The sequence below is a fragment of the Pollachius pollachius genome, assembly GCF_949987615.1.
Source record: "Pollachius pollachius genome assembly, chromosome: 6".
NCBI lineage: Eukaryota > Metazoa > Chordata > Actinopteri > Gadiformes > Gadidae > Pollachius > Pollachius pollachius.
The window spans coordinates 7,000,484-7,025,160 of NC_136939.1; the positions used below are offsets into that span (position 1 = coordinate 7,000,484).

General features: G+C 45.5%; 1 protein-coding gene across 8 annotated transcripts in view; it reads right to left on the reverse strand.

Annotated features, from left to right (window-relative positions):
* Window positions 1-6,409: 6,409 nt before the first annotated feature.
* The window catches only part of LOC307076819 (uncharacterized protein), a 35,950-nt gene continuing 17,682 nt past the window's right edge, over window positions 6,410-24,677 (reverse strand). For 6 of the 8 annotated variants that reach the window (XM_079737984.1, XM_079737982.1, XM_079737988.1 and 3 more), the window contains exons 6-12: window positions 19,335-19,618; window positions 19,091-19,154; window positions 17,843-18,126; window positions 17,597-17,663; window positions 15,704-15,987; window positions 15,461-15,524; window positions 6,410-13,561 (exon numbers count right to left, since the gene is read on the reverse strand). In XM_079737984.1, coding sequence (XP_079594110.1) covers window positions 11,241-13,561; window positions 15,461-15,524; window positions 15,704-15,987; window positions 17,597-17,663; window positions 17,843-18,126; window positions 19,091-19,154; window positions 19,335-19,618 — 3,368 coding nt within the window. In that variant the 3' untranslated portion in view covers window positions 6,410-11,240. The remainder of the gene's footprint in view (window positions 13,562-15,460; window positions 15,525-15,703; window positions 15,988-17,596; window positions 17,664-17,842; window positions 18,127-19,090; window positions 19,155-19,334; window positions 19,619-24,677) is intronic. The other 2 variants (XM_079737985.1, XM_079737983.1) reach the window with 2 other exon arrangements.

Here is a 24,677-nt window from a genome sequence, read left to right on the forward strand (position 1 = left end):
CTTATAGATGAAATCACCATCAAGGTAATTGTCCTCTTACAGAAATGTGTCAGAGTTAAACCGTTATATACCCTAATCTCACTAAATGCAATCTCCATTCAATCATTTTCGGTATCATCAGCCCATTTAATATTCTGCCTGGGAGAAATGGAAGGCATTTTACGGAAAGTCCCAGTGAGTAGTAAACATAGGCTGTTCAGCACCCAGGGGCGAGCACGTTCCTACACACTTGAATACTTTTGAAAGACATTGATCAAAGGGTTGCTTTTGGTTGCTCATTATATTAATATTTGAATATTTATACCCAGTCACTGACTGGGAACAAATAATAAAATAAATAAATAGTAAATAAAGCCGGTCGGAAAAGTTAATCCCCAAGAAGACCGTAAGACCAGAACTCAGCCGAGTGAATGAATGTTGCTGAAAGAGGCTGCTGCTGTTCCCCGGAGTTGCTTTCCCAGTGGCTCGTGAGGAGCCGCCGCCATCTTCGGAACATCCCATAGAATTGCACCACACACATAAGCTGCTTTCACACATATGCTTAAGTCCTGCTGTTCTCCTAATGAGCCATATGTGTGAACAACATATCCTGACATCGATATCCTGAAAATCTCCTGAAAAAAGATTACCCCTGAGGTAGTATTTTCTCGGTAGGAAAGGTAAATTACCTTATATGTGAATGAGAAGCAGAAAGTCTGTGTTTTTTACACCACTTGAGTGGGCGTATTGATGACTCCTAGGTCTGCATTTGCATGTCATTGGGTGGCAGCCTAAATGATAATCAGCCTGTTGCCTTTTGTTCGCTGTCTGAATTATTTTAATGTTGGCACTGCGAGTCATTCGTGGTGAACGCTAAAAGATAGGTCTTATCATAACCCTAAAAGTATACATCATACAATAAATTACCATCAATGATTTCACAGCTGCACGAGTATCTAAAAAAATATATTTTTTATTTTGAGAGAAAATTTAACACTTGCTTGACACTGCTTCAGTTGCACCAGGAACTTGATGAAGCATTCCGTGCCTTCACCGCCAGGGTGCGGGGGAAGGCGGAGGCATGTGCCTATATTGCGGTATGCGAGTGTGGCAAGGATGTAGACTATACCAACCACATTATCCGTGATGTTCTAATCAACGGAATTTATGACTCAGACATATGCCACGAGACACTGGGGATGCTTGATATTCTGATGAAACCAGTGAACAATGTAATTGCAGTCGTTGAAAACAAGGAAATGGCCCGCAATTCTCTCCCTTCGTCCACTCTGTCAGCCATGTCATCATTCCGGCGCCTACAGAAAAATCCACAGACGAGCCCCGCCACGACCCCAGCCCAAACAGACAGGGCTAGGCAAGCCTCGTGCCCGGGCTGTAAAAGCACTTTTAAGGTCTTCACGGAGGGAACTCGCGGTTGGAATACCAAGCCTCACCAGATTTGTGTCGGCTGCTATAGGGCCCGCCGACAAAAGAGGCGACAACAGCCATCAAGCAACAGTCAGCAGGCTGCCATGGAATCGGTGCCGATCTCCCGGATTTCATCGGTTCAACTCAGAGTACGCCCTGGCCGACGCTGCGGGGGCCGACGCGTGCTCGGACGACACACAGCACTCTCAGTAGTCCTTCACCCATCAGGCTCTGGCACCGGCTTTTCTCCAGGGGTGAATGGAGGCGGGCCAAGCTGAGAGACCACCCCCATCTTAGTCTTAATCTTCATCACCATCTCGGTTGACAGGTCAGTCGGACCGCGGGACAGCATCAACCACCGAGGCTCGGACGATGAAGTGAACATATCTGCCATTGCAGCCACTGGCGCACAATCTGATCTTTGGTCTCTAAAGGAGTTCCTCGCCTGCGGATTCTCGCGTGATGACCTGCGTCCTGTCAATCTTAGCCTGTCAGCCGCCAACCGCTCCCCATAGCCATTGAGGGAGCATTCTTCGCTAGGCTCTCAACATTCCCCAGCGACAGTGGTGTTACGTCCTGCCGCTTGATGGTGTACTTGAGCAGCTCGGTTCGGGCAATGTTACTCTCCTACGAGTCGTTGCTTAACCTCGGCCTCTTCCCTGCGGACTTCCCATCGAGTAACAGTGGAGAAGGTCCCAGAGACGAGAATGGCCCTGGCGCTCGTGACACACCGATCAAGCCCTTGTATGTGAACGCTACGAGGTCTACCTTCAGTGGCTGCGAAGACCAAAGTAATCCCCAGGACGCTCAGTGCTCATGCCCCAAGCGTACAGCCCCTCCACCACGGCCTCAGGCAATGCCGTTCCCCTGCACACCGGAGAACAACGGCCAGATGAGAGATTGGCTACTAGAGAGATACGCCTCATCTACATTCAACACTTGCCCTCATCAAGCTTTGCTTAGCTTTGCATGGAGGGGCCACCCATCGAGATGCACGTGGACCCAGCAGCCACGCCAAAGGCATGCCACACTGCGGCCATTGTGCCTCTGCACTGGCAGCAAAGAGTCTACGATGACCTCCTTCGGGATGAAGCCCTTGTAATCATTGAACGTGTGCCATACGGCGAACCAGTGACATGGTGCCATCGTATGGTAGTCACAAGGAAGCACGACAGCTGCCCCCGCAGGACCGTGGACCTCTCACCTCTCAACAAGTTTTTGCCAACGTGAAACCTTCAGCCCTGAATCCCCATTCCACCTCTCATCCTAAAGGACAACTGATAACCGTCACGGACGCCTGGAACGGCTACCATAGTGTGCCCAATGCTTGTATCGGATCGTCGGACCACCTTTACCACGCCCTTCGGCCGCTGGCGCTACACCAGAGCAGCGCAAGGTTTCCGGTCATCTAGGGACGGCTACAACCGTCGTTTTGACGCTGTCCTCTCGGACTTCGAGCGCAAAGAACGTTGTGTGGATGACACTGTCTACTATGACACTAACCTAGAGCATCACTGGTGGAGGACCATCGACTTCCTGACACGTGTCGGCCGGTCGGGCACTGTGATGAAGCCAGATAAGTTTCAATTTGCGGAGAGGAGCGTAGATTTTGCTGGGTTCAGGGTGTCAGACGCTACCATAGAGCCACTCCCGAAGTACTTGGACGCCATCTGGGACTTCCCCACCCACAAGCAAGCCATAATTGGGGCCATCCTTGAGGGCGTGGAGATCTACGACATGCGGAGGCGCACCTGCCTCCGCCCTGACTGGTCCAGGCGTGGCATTGGCTACTTCCTGCTCCAACAACATTGTAGCTGCACTTCTGGAATACCTGACTGTTGCCCAGGAGGATCACACTCGCCAGTTCATGGTTCCTATCCTCGGCGGAGCAACGCTATGCGGCCATCAAAGGAGAGGCCCTGGCCGTGGCCTGGGGCCTGGAGCAGACACGGTATTTCACACAAGGATGTGACAACCTCGTCGTAGTCACCGACCATAAGCCCCTTGTGAAGATCTTCGGCGACCGCACGCTAGAGGAGATAACAAACTCACGCCTGTTCAGACTCAAGCATCGTACCCTCCCATGGCGCTTTGATATTGTGTACCTGCCTGACAGTATTCCTCCAGAATCAGCAGGGCCCAAGTCCGCACAAGTGGGACAGGTCAGGGGTCGTGGCGGAGTCGCTGGGTCACGATCAGTATCGGGTTAGAGTTGACGGGTCGGGGCGCCTGACTTTGCGCAACCGGCGATTCCTTTGCGGCTACACTCCAGCCACCCCCTACGCCCGACAGCAGCCAACTGCCCTGTTGCCGCCACCCACGACCCTGGACCGCTAGCCCCTGCCTTTCAACCCCGGGCCGGTGATGCCCCAGGGTGTTGTTCCACAGGCAGCAGCTGGACCCCGTGACACGGCTTTGGACACCTCCCTGCCGGAGCCCCCTGGTGAGGCATCCTCTGGTCTCGGGGCCCGGGATGTCCCCGTTCCTACAGGCGTCAGCCCGGATGCGTCGCTTCCAGAGTCGCAGTCGCCCCATCTTGGACAGCCATGCCGCGCGAGGAGGCCACCCAGACGCTACGAGCCCGAGACGGGCCATTGGATACAGGACTGAGTCCGTTAACCTATTCCCATTCATAGCTTTCCGGACTGTGGGGATGCAGAGTTTACCACCGGCCACTAGGGGATAGTATTGGATTACAGACCGCTAACCGGCTCAGTTTGGAGTCGACCTTATTGTGTTTGCCAGCATTACAGACGTTCCTGTTACAGAGGATATTAAGCTGTTTAACATTATTTATGTAAGTCAATTATCATTCTTGATTACTACAGTTGTTGTCAAGGTTGGTTAAATTCCTGAAGATATTTATCTTAGACATGTGCATGTAGGAATTACTGGTTGTAGCTTGTTGTTATTTTGTGTACTGCTGCAGGGCTTCTTCATCGGTCATTAAATTAGAAGTTTGACATCGAGGAGTGTATTTCTTCAATAACATCCAATACCATTCAAAGGGCAGGAAATGGGATTATCGTAATCATTCATTATTCATTTTGAATCATGATTATGATTATTGTAACTTTTTCAAAATACTACAAACGTAACAACTAATAGTGCCCCTCAACACTTGGACCGTCTTATTTTCCACCTATCACAGCCAGAACACAACTCACCGTTTCCCAGCGTAAACTGTGGTTTGCATACGTTGTCTTGAGCCAGGGCAAAACGACTTGCCGCACACGATGCATTTGATCTCGTTTGAAGCCGCAAAGAAAACAGCTCACTCCTCATCCCCTTCATCCTCATCCTCAGCGCTTGGTTTTCTTTCAGGCTCCGAGTTATTGGTAAACGAAGGGTAGCCGAGAAAACAGTTTGCCAATTTCAGATACAGTAGCTTTCGCAAGTACGTCCATTATGGAAGAAAGCTGTTCTTCCAAAGTTGGGCCGCACAGTAACATATTTATTAACATATTTTACTTTGCAGTAAAGTTTGGTAGCAAGCTTGCAGGTACGAGCTGCCACAGCCCCTGAAGCTGGCGCTAGCAGGCAGCCTCGTCAAGCCACACTCGACTGAGATGCATTGAATCTTGCATTGACACTTTAAAGTTTAAAGTCTATTATTCATTGAATCACTCATCTGCCATAATTTAATAATTTTGAATTAAATTATTTTTAAATACTTTCTCGGAAAAATGTAAGTATGCGATTAATTTAGACTAATTAATTACAGAGCCTGTAATTAAGATTAATTTTTTAAATCACTTGACAGCCCTAGTTCTTATCATTACATCTCCCTTTTTCCAAAATAAAAGTATTCTTTCATAACATAACATTTCTGTTGTTTACTTAACTTTGTTAAACTCAAAGTAAACTCTTAACTTAAAGTTAACACTTCAACGCTAGTGTGCAACTATGGTAAACTTAAAGAGAGATTATAACAACATAACCGTACAACAAAATGTATTTAAATTTGTTCAATAAGTCTCTCAGGTGGCTTCATATTTCTGAAGGATGTCCTGTGTGGTTGTTCTTGACTTTGGGCTAATGTCTTAGATGACTGATCCTCGATTGGGTGTTGAGGCTGTTCCTCAGCATCAGTCCTCTGTTGTGCTGCTGTGGCTGTTCCCTTGAGCAGATGTCGACGATTTTGTCTCAGAACAGCACCGTCTTCTTTCTGAATGGTGTAAGACCTTGGTTGGATTTCACTCAGAACAGTTGCTTTCTGTGCCCATGTGTTTGTCTTGTCTTTAAACCTCACTTGGTCTCCAGCATGCAGTTCAGGTACGTTTTGTGTTGCTTTGTCATAATAAAACTTCTGCTTAGCTTTTTGTTGCTCCTTGAACACCTTCACTCTGTTCCCCTCCTCTTTTTTCAGCAGGTTTTCCTGAATGGGCAGGTTTGACCTCAGGCGTCGTCCCATAAGGAGCTGTGCCGGTGACATACCACACTCAAGTGGTGTTGTGCGGTACACAAGCAGGCTCTGATAGAAGTCTGTTCCACTGTCTTTTGCCTTGCACATCAGCCTCGTCACTGTTTGGACTGACTTTTCCACTAACCCATTAGATTGTGGGTAGTGAGGGCTTGATGTAGTGTGCACAAAGTCCCATTCATCAGCAAACTGTTTGAACTTTGTGTTTTTTTTGTTTGTGGGCCATTATCTGTGAAAACCTCGCTTGGCACACCATGCCTGGAGAATAGGGCCTTCATAGAGGTTATTACAGCTTCTGCTGTCGTAGTATGCAGTCGACATACCTCTGGATAGAGTGAATAGTAGTCTGTGACCATAATGTAATCCTTTCCCTCCGATACAAATAGGTCAGCTCCAACTTTCTGATATGGTCGGTCTGGCACGGGGTGTGGCATTAGTGGCTCGGCAGGATTGCTTGCTTGGTATTTCAGACATGTTGTGCAGTTAGACACCTCATTTGTTACATCCTGGTTGATACGTGGCCAGTACATCACCTCACATGCTCTTTTCCTGCATTTTTTAATGCCAAGTTGTCCTGCATGGACCTTCTGGAGCATCTCTTTTCGTAGGCTCTATGCGATGACTATTTTACTTCCCTTTTAGATGATGTCGTCCACCACTGACAGCTCCGCTCTGCAGTTCCAGTACTCTTGGATAACAGGTGAGCAGTCTTGTCTAGTGTTGGGCCATCCATCTAAGATGGTTTTGCTCAGTGTTTTTAGAGTGTCATCTTTGATAGTCTCAGTTTTTATGAGCTCTATTTTAACATCTGCGACGGGCAGTGCACTTGTGATCATGTCCACATAAGCTTTAACATCGTCATTCAGTTTGGTGTTCGCTGGCTCCGACGGGTCAACCGCTCTGGATAATGTGTCGGCTGTGTAGCTTGCCTGGGGTACACAGCTTGCCTGTGGTACACATCACATTGAGTGCGTAGCGTTGCAGCCGGATCATCATTCTTTGGATTCTCAGTGGACAGTCATTGAGTGGCTTTTAGAACAACGCAATCAGTGGCTGTCTGACTGTCTGTCCTGACACAAACTGGTGGAATCTTTCACAGGCATATGTTATGCTGAGCAGTTCTTTTTCAATTTGCGCATATCGCGTCTCTGCATCTGTCATTGAGCGCGAAGCATATGCAACGGGCTGCCAGTCTTCATCCTTCTGCATAAGAACAGCTCCAAGCCTACTCTGTGATGCATCAGATGAGATCTTTATGGATCTTGCTGGGTCATAAAACCTCAGAACTGGTTCTGCCGTGAGCAGCCTCCTCAACTCAGTCCATGATTTCTCCTGTTCGTGATTTCCACTCCCATGCAACATTAGCTGTCTCAGCGGTGCCATCTTTTCAGAGAGTTTGGGTATGAATTTTCCCATATATTTTATCATGCCATTGAAACTCTGGACGTCTTTTTTGCATTGCGACCTTGACATGTTTTCAATCGCTGACACTTTCCTGGGATCTGGTCTGATGCCTTCACTGCTCAGGATGTCCCCTACGAATGTCAGTTCCTTCACTCCGAGCTGGCATTTCTCTTTATTCAGCTTCAGCTTTAGCTTTTCTGGTTGCTTCAAGGACGTTTTTCAGTCTCATGTTCGGCTTTTGTGCTTCCCCACACAATTATGTCATCCATGGAAGTGTCCACTCCGTCCACGTGTTCATAAATCATGTGTACTGTTTTGTGATACACTTCTGGTGCTGAAGCAATGCCAAATGGCAATCGCAGGAACCTGTATCTTCCAAAGGGACTGTTGAATGTGCAGTCTTGAACTTGCTTCATCTAACTTCAGCTGCCAAAATCCTGATGACGCATCTAGCTTGCTAAAGTACTTAGCATTTGCAAACTGTGACATTATTTCCTCTCTTGTAGGCAGTTTGTAATGTTCTCTCTTTATTGCTCTGTTCAGATCTCTTGGATCCATACAGACTCGAACTCTGGGCAAGTTGGTACACAACGTCCACTGCTGAACTGCTATATCGGTAGAATTAGCTGGTTAGCTTACAGTGCTAGCATCCTCCAGTGACTAGTCCTCCTTTCTTACTTTAAGTCAGTTTCCTCTCTTCAAGTCCGTCTTCTAACACCATGTTTCGTTAGGGTTTGAGGGTTCTTCAATAACGACACATTAGTAACTTAAAGAGATAGAACTTTACGTTATATATGACGTGAGCCAAGGGCGCCGGAACCTATGAGGCCGCGGGGCCAATGGCCACCCCACTTTTCGTAAAAAAAAAGAAGTATATATATATTTTTAGCCTGTATTGATGAACTATTTAGTTTCTTAATAATGTTTTAGCCTAATATTGTTACTATACAAATGAACAGAGTTTCGCCTCCCCACGACCTTATATTGATTAAGTCTAAAACGTTCTCAACGATTCAGCCAATGAGAGTACTACAGCAGGTAGCAATCGCGTTGCCATGGCCCAAGGGTAAACAAATGATAAGGCACCGCCACACAAGTTAACTAACGATCACTGTAGGCTTCCATATCATGCAAGCACTTTATGTTTTCTTTTTCTTTTTTTCTACATCGCAATTGCATGCTATAATAAACTATTGTTTTTACCTACCATTACGAGTCTTGTTTGGTCTAATAGGGAATTCGCACAATGGCGCTGCTGCTGCTTGCTTATGGCTGGTTCAGACTACACGATTTCAGCCCGATTTTGCCCCGATTCGTTCGTCGCAGACAAATTTGAAATAAATAAATGAATAAGTAGGTTAACATATTGACTAGACAAACGGCAAACTGACAAATTATATTTTTCTATAATCTCCCTGCTTCTGAAATCTCCGCCAAGTGCTCGTCCGCTGGTTTTCCACTGTGCGATCATCTCTGCTGCATATGCTCTCACACATTGTTGAAATCATATGCTGGATGCTTTACTCTTTCTATGTGGCTGTAAGTTAATGATCGGGCTATAATAAGACCACTTTGTCTATGTTCGCTGACAACCGGGGACATTTCATAGTGGTTGGACATTTTAGCGAGCCGCTTTTTGTGGGGACGCGGAACACGCAACTGAAAATCAGAATGACATTACAGCTCATCCGCACATCTCTGCTAACTAGACTCACTGCACTATGCAGAGGACCGCCTGCATAGTGCAGTGCAGGCGGGTCCTCTGCATAGTGCCTATGGTTCCTAGTATAGGAATCATAGGCATTATGATTCCTATACTAGGCATCATAATGCCTAGTATAGGAACTCGGAATCCATTGTTATTTACACTTTGTTGCTGCCTTGATGCTGCGTGAAGCACTGCATTAAACACGACCAACGTTCTACAGTCAAATCCAAAATCCATCTATAATGATGATTGTGATGATGAGGATTATGATGACGATGAAGAAGATTATTATAATGATTCAGTGTGTACTTTGCGGTAGCGACACATTATTTGGATCACAACGGTGCTGCAGCGCGCCACTTCCTATTGGTGCTAGGGGCGGCAATTGACGCGTGTGAAATGCGCACCGCGGCGCCGGTGTGTGGCCGGCTTTAGGATGATGAGGTGTCTAGCGCTGTTTGACACATGCACGCGCATTTGGCCCCCCCCACCACTGAAATCATTCTGGCGCCACTGACGTGAGCTTCATTCATGTTACAGGTAACGTATATCTATCAGCTTCCGGCTTCAGCAACTTGACTCGTCTAACAGGAGCGCTCCCTGCTGTCAGCACATAAGATATACAAAATGTGTTATCATTACATACCCCATGTGAGGTATTTGATTAAAATCCACTCATCACCTTGTTCATTAACCTGATCTTATACCGACATAATTTGCCACATGTGTTAAGGGATGAGCCTTGTTAAACAAATTCTATTTAAACAATAAAACATGCATTGAAATAATTAGATTCACATTTAGATTAAATAATATAACTTTATGTTCCATTGGTATACATTCATAAAGCTGGCAGTGTCTGACTCTAACTGGAGTATTGAGTAGTTAACTCTAACTTCTAAGTTACCACAAGTACAATGAGACAGGGAGACCAGGGGGGGGGGGCTTTCTTCCTTCTGGACGTCACAAAGCCCTCCTCGTCTCCCCCTCTCATGGTGAAGTGAGCCAGACGTCCCTCTCAGGACCAACTTATACGTACATTCAGTCAACGAGGTAACCGGGGTTCACCTTTTGAAAGGTAAATGGTGTGAACGAGAGGCACGTGTAAATGTCCCTCAGGATGTATGCTTTTGTTGACATTCCTTCAAGGAGCCCACAGTGTTTAAGAATAAAACGTAAGAACAATAGTTGAGCGCTGCATGCATGACCTTACTAATATAAAATTGTATATTGTATGTAGCCAATTGAAAGCGATTTCAATAGATTCTCCTTGGACCTAGAGATACCTCCCGTCCTCTCTAATTGAAAGGAGTTGTTGCATTTGCATTGCAACCGTAGCCACGAAGTCTGATACTGAGGCCAATCGGCTGACTTCTGTTTTGTGTAGATTCCTTTAACTGTCTTGCAGCCAAGTCCACTTCACCCACAGTGTATTGCAATTTAACTTGGTCTCTCCTCTGGCCAATCCTAAAATCTCCACGATTGTCACTCCCCCTCACCTTTGTTTCTTTTGTATAGAGTGGCGACGTCTGGCCCCCCTGGCCAGGGCCCTACCCTTCCGGTAGGGCCCATGGGACCTATGAGATCGAAAAATATGAATGGGTTTCCATGGAGAGAAAGTAATTATTTTCTGGTCCCAGTCTTTATATGCTCCAGATTACACGTTTTTGGATTTAAATGATAATTTTTCATGCAAAGACAACTAAACATTTTCGTGAAGAAGTTTGATGTTAGTTTTTTTCAAAGGGGAGGATAAAAGTATCGAAAGAGGTGAAAACCATTATAAGCCGGAGCATGTGGAGAGTTTCAGTTATGCTGATGGGGAGAATGTTGGTCTTGTCCACAGTCGCAGGGAGCGTGACGTCACATACGAGACACGTAGTCTTTCTCATTGCGTTTTCTCTACAGCCTTTAATTGAACAATTAAAGGCTGTAGAGAAACCCACAATGTGAAATTGCCCCCAGAATCATGTACACCCATTGTCTCATTGAATGTATGCTTGGTAACTTTGCTGCCTGTATCTTCCCATTATCATTCTCTAAATTTAAATCAATTTTTTTGGTTGTCCGAAGTGTCCAAAATATAAGTTATTCTTCATCACACAGGCATAAATTATTTCCAACAAAAACCGAAGGCGATTGAAAAGTTGGAAAGCGTCTTTAATAAAGCGAACAAAAAACCTACAGCAGTCATTCCAATATATACAGGATAGAGGTGTCAACCAAAGCGTCCCATTGTCCTGTTTCCAAGCACTCCATTGCCTCTTTGTTTGGGTCGCTGAAGCTGGCATTGCACCTTCAGGACTTCTCCCTGGAGTGAGTCCTCATGTGGACATTCAGATGAGATCTTTGTCCGAAGCACTTCATACATTGGATACACCTGAAGGGCTTCTCCCCGGAGTGAGTCATCATGTGGCTCTTCAGGTTGCCTTTCTTTTGGAAGCACTTCACGCATTGATCACACCTGTAGGGCTTCTCCCCGGAGTGAGTCCTCATGTGGACCTTCAGGTCGGAGCTCTGACTGAAGCGCTTCACGCATTGGTCACACCTGTAGGGCTTCTCCCCGGAGTGAGTCCTCATGTGGATCTTCAGGGAGGAGCTCTGACTGAAGCACTTCTCGCAGTGGTTACACCTGTAGGGCTTCTCCCCGGAGTGAGTCCTCATGTGGCTCTTCAGGTTGCCTTTCTTTTGGAAGCGCTTCACGCATTGATCACACCTGTAGGGCTTCTCCCCGGAGTGAGTCTTCATGTGGCTCTTCAGGACGGAGCTCTGACTGAAGCGCTTCATGCATTGGTCACACCTGTAGGGCTTCTCCCCAGAGTGAGTCCTCATGTGGATCTTCAGGGAGAAGCTAAGACTGAAGCGCTTCTCGCATTGGTCACACCTGTAGGGCTTCTCCCCGGAGTGAGTCCTCATGTGTTTCTTCAGGTGAGAGCTCTGACTGAAGCACTTCACGCATTGGTCACACCTATAAGGCTTCTCCCCGGAGTGAATCCTCATGTGTCTCTTCAGGGAGGCGTTAAGACTGAAGCACTTCTCGCATTGGTTACACCTGTAGGGCTTCTCCCCAGAGTGAGTCCACATGTGGACCTTCAGGTCGGAGCTCTGACTGAAGCGCTTCATGCATTGATCACACCTGTAGGGCTTCTCCCCAGAGTGAGTCCTCATGTGGATCTTCAAGGAGGAGCTCTTACTGAAGTGCTTCACGCATTGATCACACCTGTAGGGCTTCTCCCCGGTGTGAGTCCTCATGTGGACCTTCAGGTCGGAGCTCTGACTGAAGCACTCCACGCATTGGTCACACCTGTAGGGCTTTTCCCCGGAGTGAGTCCTAATGTGGATCTTGAGGCTTCCTTTCAGTTGGAAGTGCTTCGTGCACTGGTCGCAGCCATACGGCTTCTCGCCGGTGTGATTCCTTATGTGCATTTTCAGGTTGAAGCTCTTACTGAAGCACTTCACGCATTGGTCACACCTGTAGGGCTTCTCCCCGGAGTGAGTCCTCATGTGTTTCATCAGGCGGGAGCTAAGACTGAAGCACTTCTCGCATTGGTTACACCTGTAGGGCTTCTCCCCGGAGTGAGTCCTCATGTGGCTCTTCAGGTTGCCTTTATTTTGGAAGCACTTCACGCATTGATCACACCTGTAGGGCTTCTCCCCGGAGTGACTCCTCAAGTGGCTCTTCAAGTAAGAGCTCTTACTGTAGCACTTCACGCATTGGTCACACCTGTAGGGCTTATCCCCGGAGTGAATCTTCATGTGGACCTTCAGGGAGGAGCTCTCACCGAAGCGCTTCTCGCATTGGTTACACCTGTAGGGCTTCTCCCCGGAGTGAGTCCTCATGTGGCACTTCAGGTTGCCTTTATTTTGGAAGCACTTCAAGCATTGATCACACCTGTAGGGCTTCTCCCCGGAGTGAGTCCTCATGTGGCTCGTCAGGTGAGAGCTCTTACTGAAGCACCTCATGCATTGGTCACACCTGTAGGGCTTCTCCCCGGTGTGAGTCATCATGTGGCTCTTTAGGTTGCCTTTACTTTGGAAGCATTTCACGCATTGATCACACCTGTAGGGCCTCTCCCCCGAGTGAGTCCTCATGTGGCTCTTCAGGTGAGACTTCTTAGTGAAGCACTTCAAGCATTGGTCACAACTGCAGAGCTTCTCCCCGGAGTGAGTCCTCATGTGGTTCCTCAGGCTGCCTTTCAGTTTGAAGCGCTTCTTGCATTGGTCGCACCCGTACGGCTTCTCACTGATGTGGGTACGCATGTGGTTGGTCATATTGGTATTGTTGGGAAAACCCTTGCCAGACAACATACCGGGCCGGTCCTTGCCGTCGCCCCGATGCCCAGTCAACTCCTCACGGTGGACCAGCTGCTCGCCGCGCTCCAGGTTCTTTGCCATGCTGTGTTCCGCGGACAGCGAGCTCAGAGCCTCCGGTTCAAACGCGGTGAAGAGGTTGTCATGGCCATCTACCGCCAGTGGGCCCTCCCCTTTTCCATAGACCCTCAGGATCCGCAGCTCCCCGTTGTGACTTGACATGTGGGAGGAGCCAGGAGCGTCCACATGCAGACTATTCAAGGTTGCGCCGTGTTGTGTGCTGCAGTCTCCAAAGTCATCGCAGTCTTCTGCAGTGAGAAAAAAAGACAAAAAGTAATTGTGTTAATTCATTATTTGCAAAAAGGGATACAGTATGGCCTTGTCCGATTTCATTGCTCATAGGAAAATCTCAGCCCTACACCTCGCAAGTAAGAGGGAGGATTAACATCCCCTCAAAATTTAGATTTTCGATGGGCACACTTAAAGAAACTGAGAACGCTCCAGTTGTGACTTGCTCCCACAATACCTTCCGAGAAAATGGAAAAATCAAGAAAAATCCTAGGAAAGATGGCGGGCGAAAAGATGCGACAGGATTGAAAACCACAAATGTGAGTGTTATCTATGTTAATAATCATGCCGGGGGCTCCGCGGCAGTCCGGCCGCGGGCTCTGCAGCACGGCCGTGGACCGGGGTCGAGCGGCCCGCGGGCAGCCTGACCGCGGTCAGGGAGCTGCCGGGCTCATGTAGTATGATATCCATACGTTCCATGTTCCAGGGACTCCAGATTGAAGATAAGCTTTAAACCCCTGCCAAGTAATGCAATAATTTGTTTTAAATATGCTTATTAGCCTGGAGAATGGTGGATCAAAGTGATATTGTTTCTTATTATAAACCAGTGTATTTTTTCATTTTTTTTGGTAGAAATATCTATCTATCATTATATATTGTACATAACATGTGGCCATATAACCCAGTTATAATTCTTTCTTATTTGTTATTTGTTATGTTTTCTTTCAGGAGATCATTGCGGCCGCTGCCGTCACAGAGCCCATCTCTACATCACCTCAAGCACCTCTTCTGCATTGGTAGCCCTAAAACCCCCAGGAAGATAGAAAGATTAACCATCCATTGATGGTTTAAAACCGACAAAGCTATTGATAAAATGTGATGGTTGATGCCTTTTTGTAATGTGCAATATTAGTTCCATTATATCACTGGTTCTTGTTTGTATGATATTTATTAGGGGTGTGCATCTCTCCTTTATAGGACGATCCGATACGTATCTAGATACATAGATTCTATTAATTAAAATAAGCCTTCTATAAAAGAGACATTGCCTACTTTCAAATATATATATAGTATAGGGACCATGGAATCGTAGGTTTTTATATTTATTTCTTTATGTAAATAAAGTGTTTCTTCTTTGAAGTGTTCTTGTTCTTAACCGATTCTTACCTAATACCACCTTTAACATGTAGCTAAGCGACATTCAAAATAAATGGTATATTACGAGGGACAGATTGTATTATTAAAAAAATCAACCAATTACAAAATACATAATATAAATTCCATTTCAGGTTAAACATCTATACAATGGGGCTTGCTCGTTGCCCGAGACAATGGCAGCCAGTCTGTCCCTTGTGACATTACCAGGTGTCTGGTTATCTGCTACGGGTCACGGGGAGGTGGGGGTCAAGCATTTCGAGTTGACTAATGATGACGTCACAGGGTAGGGACTACCGATGACGTCACAGGGTAGGGTTGTCCCATTTGGTAGGTGAAAAAGGGTAGGGGTAGGGGGTCGGCTTAAAAGTTAGGGGTAGGGTTAGGGTTGAGCAATGAATTCGGATTCAGCCTATGTATCCCTTTGAGACGCAGCACCGCTACGTCTCACCCTTTTAAAGATGTGGGGAGGTCATAAAGACAAAACCCAGGCTATCTGTTGTTTCCTATCACCTGTTTAACCAATACTGTAGTTATATTGAGAATCAGAGCTGATCTGAGCATTCCTGACACCTGTTTGCCATGAAGAAGAAGTATATCATTCTACTATAAACTGTATAAGTAGTCCTTGTTTTTTAGCAGGGCTCTGGTCATGATGCGCTTTCAAAAGAGGACCAGGCTTTTTAGCGCAGGTAGAATCGAGAACATTCCCAGTTGATCCAGGTCGTTTTCTTGCTTTCTTGCATGCAATGTGTACTACTAACCTACAGCTGGCATCCCTCCACCAATATCCTCTTCATTCTTGATTAAAATGGTGTCTGGGGTCTGCTGCTTTCCACATAAAGAAGGAAACACACACAAGACATTCTTTCATTAGCACAGAATACATGTCAATCCCCGCTAACGCGAATTGAATCATGAAGGTCAGTGCTTTCTATGGGTGTGTGCTGGAGTTGTAGCAGAGGAAGCTTCTCTTTTGGATGGTGAATGAGAAGATGATTTCCCACCTGCACAGTCAGCTCCTCGCGGCGGACCAGCTGCTTGCCGCGCTCCAGGCTCTTGGCCACGCTGTGGTCTGCAGACAGCGAGCTCAGAGCCTCCTGTTTGGACGCAGTGAAGAGTGTGTCATGGCCGTGCAGCGCCAGTGGGCCCTCCCCTTTTCCGTGGACGCTCAGGATCCTCAGCTCCTCGCTGTGACTGGACATGTGGGAGGAGCCAGGGGCGTCCACATGCAGACTATCTGAGGTGGCGCCGCGCTGTGTGCTGCGGCCTCCAAAGTCATCGCAGCCTTCTGCAGAGGGAAAAAAAAGATGAAAAGTAATTGTTACATTGCATGGTCTTGATGTGCGTGCAATACAATGTAAAGTTGTGTTGTTTGTTTTCGGGATGGTTTGCTAATGTAGGCTAGCGTAGCTAACAATAAACAACGACTAGCCAATTTCATGACACAATCACAAAGACGAACAGGAACGCTATAATTGCTCCGAACTGGAAATGACGTCGAGAGTGCATCTCGGAAGGCTGGCGTCCGAGGATTCACGAACACAACGTTATTACAAGTGACTCAAGTTATAGGTAGACTGGCACAGAGACAGGCGAGACTTTCCAGCTCTGGTGATAGATTATCGCGAGAACTCCGCCGTGACCGGTGGAGTTCTCACTTTCAATGCCATCAATAATCTTGCCGAGCTCCTCTATATCAAGACACCCACCCGTTCTCTCAGATCGTCTTCCTCCATCCAGCTCACCCTCCCACCTGCTCGCCTGGCTACCAAGGGGTCAACAGCATTCAGTCGCTCAGCCCCCCACCTCTGGAACTCTCGGCCTCATGACATCCAACACTCCAGTTCCATTATCACTTTCAAATCTCACCTGAAAACTTACCTATTCAGACAAACCTACTCCCTTTAAGTCACTTGCATTCTTGGGACTAGAATGACCCCACTCATTTCCCTAATTCACTGTCAAATTATGTTGTTGTTTTTTGCTTGCTCTCTCTTTGCTTGATTCTTTGATTTTGTAAGGTGACCTTGAGTGTCAAGAAAGATGCCCAAAAATAAAATGCATTATCATTATTATTATTACATCCTAGACCATTCGAAGTGCAGGAAATGGGCACATCGTCAAATTATATTAGGCATGTGTTGTGAGGTAGCCTGCTTCTGCAATACAAATCATTATTCATTGTTTATTTTTAATCATAATTATGACAACTTTTTTTCATTTAATACAAATGTAACAACTAATAGTGCCCCCTGAACACTTGGTCCTTACTATTTCCACCTTTCACAACCGGAACTTAACTAGGGTTATCGAATTAAAACCAAAATCGTTGTGTAATGGAACGCGATATGCAAATTGCAAAGGCTGCGTCAAATAAATTCAAAAAAAGTATTTTTTCTTTTATAACTTTTTTTACTGTTACTATACTGACTGGAGATCAGTAAAATTTGTATTTATTTTTATTTTACAATTCAGTAGTTAGATAAAGATGTTATTTCAATTTATCTCAAAACATAGGCTTGAAGGAAAGAGCGTTTTAAACGCTGACAGCTTCCAATGTTGTGTTGGCTATAGGACAGAATGATTTATTTCTTATGTATAAGCAATAAATCATATGGAACTTTAAAAAGAAAAATCGCCTACTCATTCGCAATCGCAATATTTGTCGAAATAATCTTAATTAGATTATTTCCCCAAATCGTTCAGCCCTACACCTGTCTGCCATGAAGAAGATCTAAATCATTCTACTATGAACTGTATAAGTAGTCCTTGTGTTTTAGCAGGGATCTGGTCATGATGTGCTTTCAAAAGAGGACCAGGCTTTTTAGCACCGGTAGAATCTAGTACATTCCCAGTTGACCAAGGTCGTTTTCTTGCATGCAATGTGTATTACTAACCTACAGCAGGCATGCCTCCACCAATATCCTCTTCATTCTTGATTAAAATGGTTTCTGGGGTCTGCTGCTTTCCACATAAAGAAGGAAACAGACACAAGACATATTCTTTCATTAGCACAGAATAGTTGTCATTCCCCGCTAACGACACATTGAATCATAAAGTTGTGTGCTTTCTATGGGTGTGTGCTGGAGTTGTAGCAGAGGAAGCCTCTCTTTTGAATGGTGAATGAGAAGATGATTTCCAACCTGCACAGTCAGCTCCTCGCTGGGGGCCAGCTGCTCGCCGCGCTCCAGGCTCTTAGCCACGCTGTGGTCTGCAGACAACGAGCTCAGAGCCTCCTGTTTGGACGCAGTGAAGAGGGCGTCATGGCCGTGCAGCGCCAGTGGGCCCTCCCCTTTTCCGTGGACGCTCAGGATCCTCAGCTCCTCGCTGTGACTGGACATGTGGGAGGAGCCAGGGGCGTCCACATGCAGACTATCTGAGGTGGCGCCGCGCTGTTTGCTGCGGTCTCCAAAGTCATCGCAGTCTTCTGCAGAGAGGGAAAAAAAGAAGATAAAAAGTAATTATTTGCACAAAAGGAGACTGTGCATTTGTACACTGAACAAAACTATTTAAAGGTATCTGCATGTAACATTGACACAGAGGGTATAAATGTCCATATAACCCAGTTATAATTCCTTCTTATTTGTTATTTGTTATGTTTTCTTTCAGGAGATCATTGCGGCCGCTGCCGTCACAGAGCCCATCTCTACATCACCTCAAGCACCTCTTCTGCATTGGTAGCCCTAAAACCCCCAGGAAGATAGAAAGATTAACCATCCATTGATGGTTTAAAACCGACAAAGCTATTGATAAAATGTGATGGTTGATGCCTTTTTGTAATGTGCAATATTAGTTCCATTATATCACTGGTTCTTGTTTGTATGATATTTATTAGGGGTGTGCATCGCTCCTTTATAGGACGATCCGATACGTATCTAGATACATGTGCTACGATACGATTCACTAATGATGACTAATGATGACGTCACAGGGTAGGGACTACCGATGACGTCACAGGGTAGGGTTGTCCTATTTGGTAGGTGAAAAAGGGTAGGGGTAGGGGGTCGGCTTAAAAGTTAGGGGTAGGGTTAGGGTTGAGCAATGAATTCGGATTCAGCCTATGTATCCCTTTGAGGCGCAGCACCGCTACGTCTCACCCTTTTAAAGATGTGGGGAGGTCATAAAGACAAAACCCAGGCTATCAGTTGTTTCCTATCACCTGTTTTACCAATACTGTAGTTATATTGAGAATCAGAGCTGATCTGAGCATTCCTGACACCTGTTTCCCATGAAGAAGAAGTATATCATTCTACTATAAACTGTATAAGTAGTCCTTGTTTTTTAGCAGGGCTCTGGTCATGATGCGCTTTTTAGCGCAGGTAGAATCGAGAACATTCCCAGTTGATCCAGGTCGTTTTCTTGCTTTGTTGCATGCAATGTGTATTACTAACCTACAGCGGGCATGCCTCCATCAATATCCTTTTCAGCCTTGATTAAAATGGTGTCTGGGGTCTGCTGCTTTCCACATAAAGAAGGAAACACATACAAGACATTCTTTCATTAGCACAGAATAGATGTCAATCCCCACTAACGACACATTGAATCATGAAGGTGTGTGCTTTCTATGGGTGTGTGCTGGAGTTGTAGCAGAGGAAGCCTCTCTTTTGGATGGTGAATGAGAAGATGATTTCCAACCTGCACAGTCAGCTCCTCGCGGCAGACCAGCTGCTCGCCGCGCTCCAGGCTCTTGGCCACGCTGTGGTCTGCAGACAGCGAGCTCAGAGCCTCCTGTTTGGACGCAGTGAAGAGGGCGTCATGGCCGTGCAGCGCCAGTGGGCCCTCCCCTTTTCCGTGGACGCTCAGGATCCTCAGCTCCTCGCTGTGACTGGACATGTGGGAGGAGCCAGGGGCGTCCACATGCAGACTATCTGAGGTGGCGCCGCGCTGTGTGCTGCGGTCTCCAAAGTCATCGCAGTCTTCTGAAGAGAGGGAAAAAAAATTTCGCTACATTATTTGCACAACAGGAGACTGTGCATTTGTACACTGAACGAAACTATTTAAATGTATCTGTATGTAACATTGACACAGAGGGTATAAATGTGTACTGCAGACAGATTAAGAGCTTTGGAGAGGGATGTCTCCTCCTACCAACTCCTCCCTAGAGCTCCCTCAAAGCTCAAGAGGGTGACCAGGTTGAGGACACTGAACGAACACCAGCGCAAAATCACATGTGCACAACAAGACATGCGAGACAAGCACAATTATTATATTTGACAATAACAAAACGAGAACGTGTCATTGCCTGTAAGCTAATCAGCTAAAATGTATATGTTTTGAATTGAATAATGTATGAGATCATTCTTTTTTTTATTTAACCTTTATTTAACCAGGGAGAAGTCACATTGAGACAGACATCTCTTTTACAAGTGAGCCCTGGCCAAGGTAGCAGCACACAATTAACATAGGACAGACAAAGGTAATCAATAGAGACATAAAACAAAGTCAGAAATGAAAAACAGGAGCAGAAAATTTGAATTGTTTGGTTGAGATATCACTTAAAGATCCCATGGCTTGAAAATGTCACTTTCTGAGTTTTAACATTATGAGTTCCCCTAGCCTACCTATCCTCCCCCAGTAGCTAGAAATTTTGTTGGGTGTAAAACGACCAGTAGGCATTCTGCTCCGCCTTTGAAAAAAAGAAGCTCAGACGCACCGTTTCAGCGCGCTGCCGGCAGTGGGCAGTGCGCGGTTCACTTCAGATCGATGTGGAAGTGGAAGAACCAGAGACGTCTGAGAACCCGACACAGTCGTTTGTGATTCATAGTATCGTATGGAGGCGCACACAGCTTTTGGCCGTGATAATATGTATTATATGTAGGGCTGCAACTAACGATTACTTTAATAGTCGATTAATTGGTCGATTACCCTGATAAAAAAAAACATTTGTAAATGTCGCATCTTTATTCAAAAACTGAACATTACTTCAAATTCACAGTGCAGACTGAAGTGTAAATACACCAGGTTATTGCTCCAACGTCCCGGAACTATTAAAAGTAATATTAAATGATAAAAAATAAAAAAACATAACTGGGATTACACAAAAAAAACAAACAATGTATGATATACATTTATATATATACTGTATATAAGGGATGTCCATGGTTAACCGGTTAACTGATAAGATCTTTAACCGGTAAATACTAGGTTAAACTAGGTTAAAAATAAATTAAGTCATCTTAATTTCCGGTAATTTTACTGCTATTGATGCCATTTCCGAGACTCCTTAACGATCTCAGTCTTTATTGATACCACTATTGATACTTTTCTATTATTTTGTTGAAATAAAACTTGTATTATTGCATCAATTGCTGATAAGATAATCATAACTCAAGATAGGACGTTAAACAGGTCATAATTCCATCTTTACTATCTATTTTATATTGCTGGGAAAACAAGTTTTAGCCAAAACTCTAAAAAAGAGATTTGCGTTGCATTTGAACACACCAAACATATTACTGAGCCGACCTGAACACATCACATTTGACACTGTTTGCTACTTTTTTTAAGCTAACTAGCTCTATATCCTGCCGATTTTAACATGGATTTAAAAACTGGATTAATATTTTTAACTGACGGGACTTTCTACACCGTCCGGTTGTGTGATTACTACCGCTGCTTTGAATGACTGTTGATGCACGCGCTGCCGACTCTGAGCCCGTCTGCACACCGTCTGCAGCAGCAGCAGCTGACAGAGTTTTTGGTAGACTAGACGGATACTGAGTAGAAGGAGTTTTTTAAACCCAAAGAAGTGAAGGTACAACACTTTTATATAGGCCTACAGTCCAGTGTTGAGATATGACCAAAATACAAGCTGTGGTCGCTCACAATAAAGCTCGCTGTGGGCGTGCATGAACCATGAACTATCCTGTCGGCGGCTGGCTGTAAACAGTGCCACGACTACGAGTGACTTATTAATCGCGCGACTCAACGAATCGATGACCAAATTCGTTGCCAACGCTTTTAGTAATCGATTTCATCGATTTGTTGTTGCAGCCCTAATTATATGATTTAGATATCCGGTGGGAGACAATCGCAGTCAACAATCGCGGGCAACAATCCCTTTCTCCTCCATGTCGTGGTTCAGTCTACTTCAGATTGATGTGGACGTGGAAGAACCAGAGACGTCGGAGAACCCGAAGCAGTCGTTTGAGATTCATAATATCGTCTGGAGGCGCACACAGCTTTTGGCTGTGATAATACATACTATACGATATAGATATCTATGTATAATATGATATTATTTAGATATAGAGCTCCAGGACTCCCCCCGGAGCACCCGGAGTGCTCTATAATATTTACAGAACACGGCCAAAGGCTGTGTGCGCTTCGCCATTGCGATACATCCACTGTAAACGGAGTGCATGGTACAGTGGCCGCAAGCTGCTCAGGGCCACACCCCAACCAACCTCCTTGACCCGCCTCTCACCTCCTCATTTGCATTAAAGCTAGAGACACCGAAACGGATCGTTTGGGAAAAGCTCAATGTGCGACTGGCTCGTAGTGGCTGTAATTCTGCACCACGGCTGAATTTCGGGAACGTCTTCAAATACTGTGTTAGGGGTCCACAAATATCTATATTAAAACATCCATGAAGTAGCATGCCATGGGACCTTTAAACTCAGTAAGTGAAATGAAAGCAGTAAGTTTGAGTGATCTCTGAATATCATTCCCAGCAACTGGTGCATTATAAGTAAAAGCAGTCTTTCCAAATTCTGTCTTTATCAATGGAACATGTTATTGAACACATCTACTTGAAGGCAGATTATACTCCCATCTATTGAATATTAAAATACTAATTATGTGATGAGAATGATAAAGCAGCTCATTTGGCATCTGTCTTGAAACCCTTCTGGGCTCTTGACTGTTTCCATCTTCGAAATGCAACTTCCAAGTTTGACTTGTGTTTCACCAGGGCTCTGGTCATGTTTTGCAAAAGAGACTCAGGCTTTTTAGCACAGGTAGAACCTAGCAGTCAGTCTAGAATCGATGCTGCCTAAGATCTACAGGTGGTGTAAGATGAGGGGAATTCCCAACCGCCTGGTGCTTTAGGCCTGATGTCGATGATGAAGAATACATTACATACATTACAGCAGGACCCCCGTACCTCTACCTGAAGAAGTGGTATGGATTGGCCGGCTGAGTGAACGCTGGCGCGACTTGCTGCCGCTGCTCTCCGGCTTTTCAACACATTTTTAGCTAAACTTGACATGTGTGACGGTCATTCCTTTACTGTCTATTGCCCTGCTGATACATTGATGCTGATATCACGTTATACTATCTGATCAGCTCTGTATGTGGCTCTAGCTGCTTACCTGTTTGACACTGTTTGATCAGCCATACCGGGGGCTACAACTACCTTTCTACTCAGCCCTGTTCTGTGAGCCAAAATGCGGATCAACAAATCGGCTAAACTCATACGGACTACGCTCGTTTACCTTGTCGGAGATATCTTCCCGGTGGGTCCCGACGGAGCTTCAACACTGATGACTCCACTACAATCAACTCCTTCTGGTCTTCATCTCGCCGTCAACCGAGAATATCCAGTAGAAGGGTGGACCATGGTGGACTAGCCAACCTAGCCAGGTCGGCTAAAGTTAGCGCTGTCTCCCACAAGAGCGACCATACTGATTTCAACTTCGGATTATTCAACATCCGCTCACTCTCGGCCAAAGGACATCTCCTCCAGGATCTCATCATTGACCGTAAATATGACTTTTTAAGTTTGACAGAGACATAGCAACAACCAAACGACTTTTCCCAGCTGAACGCTCAACGCCCCCCGGGTTTGTTTACATCTCTCAACCCCGCACTACCGGTTACGGTGGAGGTCTCGCGATAATCTATCACGAGCGCTGGAAAGTCTCGCCTGTCTCTGCCAGTCTGCCCGTAATTTCAGTCACTTGTAATAATGGTGTGTTCGTGAATCCTCGGACGCCAGCCTTCCGAGATGCTACATTAGCCTACATTAGCAAACCATCCCGAAAACAACCACAACTTTACATCGTATTGCACGCACAGCAAGACCATGCAATGTATTAATTGGTGACCGGAATAAAGTAGCAATGTAATCAAAGTGTGTAAGAGCATTTAAAATCGACATTGAAATGACAAACGTAGTACAAATACAAAGAAAATAAATCTCTTCATGTTTGACCGGTTGCCATGGTTATCTCCGTGTGGTTAATTTGCAGTTGAGGTGTTGTAAGCTTACTGTTACATTAAACTGTAATCAGAAAACGCGGTTATATGCTATAGACCCTATAGTATCTGTCGTATGAAGGCTGGGACGAATTTCAAATTATAAATATGCAACTTTATGTTGAAAGTATAGACCGTCGCGATTCCAATTGAAACGAATGGCCCGGTGATTATTCTTCAAAACGAGAGCTGTTTAATTGTGAAAAATGAATGAAACTGTAATCAGACAACGCGGTTATATGCTATAGACCCTAGAGTATATGTGGTATAAAGGCTGAGACGAATTTCGAATTATAAATATGTACAATCCATAACATTATCTCTCTGGCTCATAGGTCGGCGAACTAGAATACCTCCAAGAATCATTGCTTGTTGGCCGGAAACGGAAAGGGGGGCTGTTTACGTTTGGTTGTAGTCTTTTCGCTCGGTTCTCCGTCTTAACAGTAGGGCTAGAACCGAGCGAAAAGACTACAACCAAACGTAAACACCCCCCCCCCTTTCCGTTTCCGGTCAACGAGCAATGAGTCTTCCAACAGAAATCAATGGGATTTACAAAATGCTGAAATGTGCAATAAAACACCATAGAAACTGTATTTCGCTACGATACTTGATTCAACCATTCTATTTCATCCTAGACAAACCACAAAGGGGGCTCAATGTTCAAAATACCGGAAAAAAAAATAAAAGCTCACAGCAACATATTGAAAAAAAGAACTATGAACTAGTTCATTTTTTGGAACTGTGAACTTAGTTCAAAATTTTGAATGATGAACGTTGAAC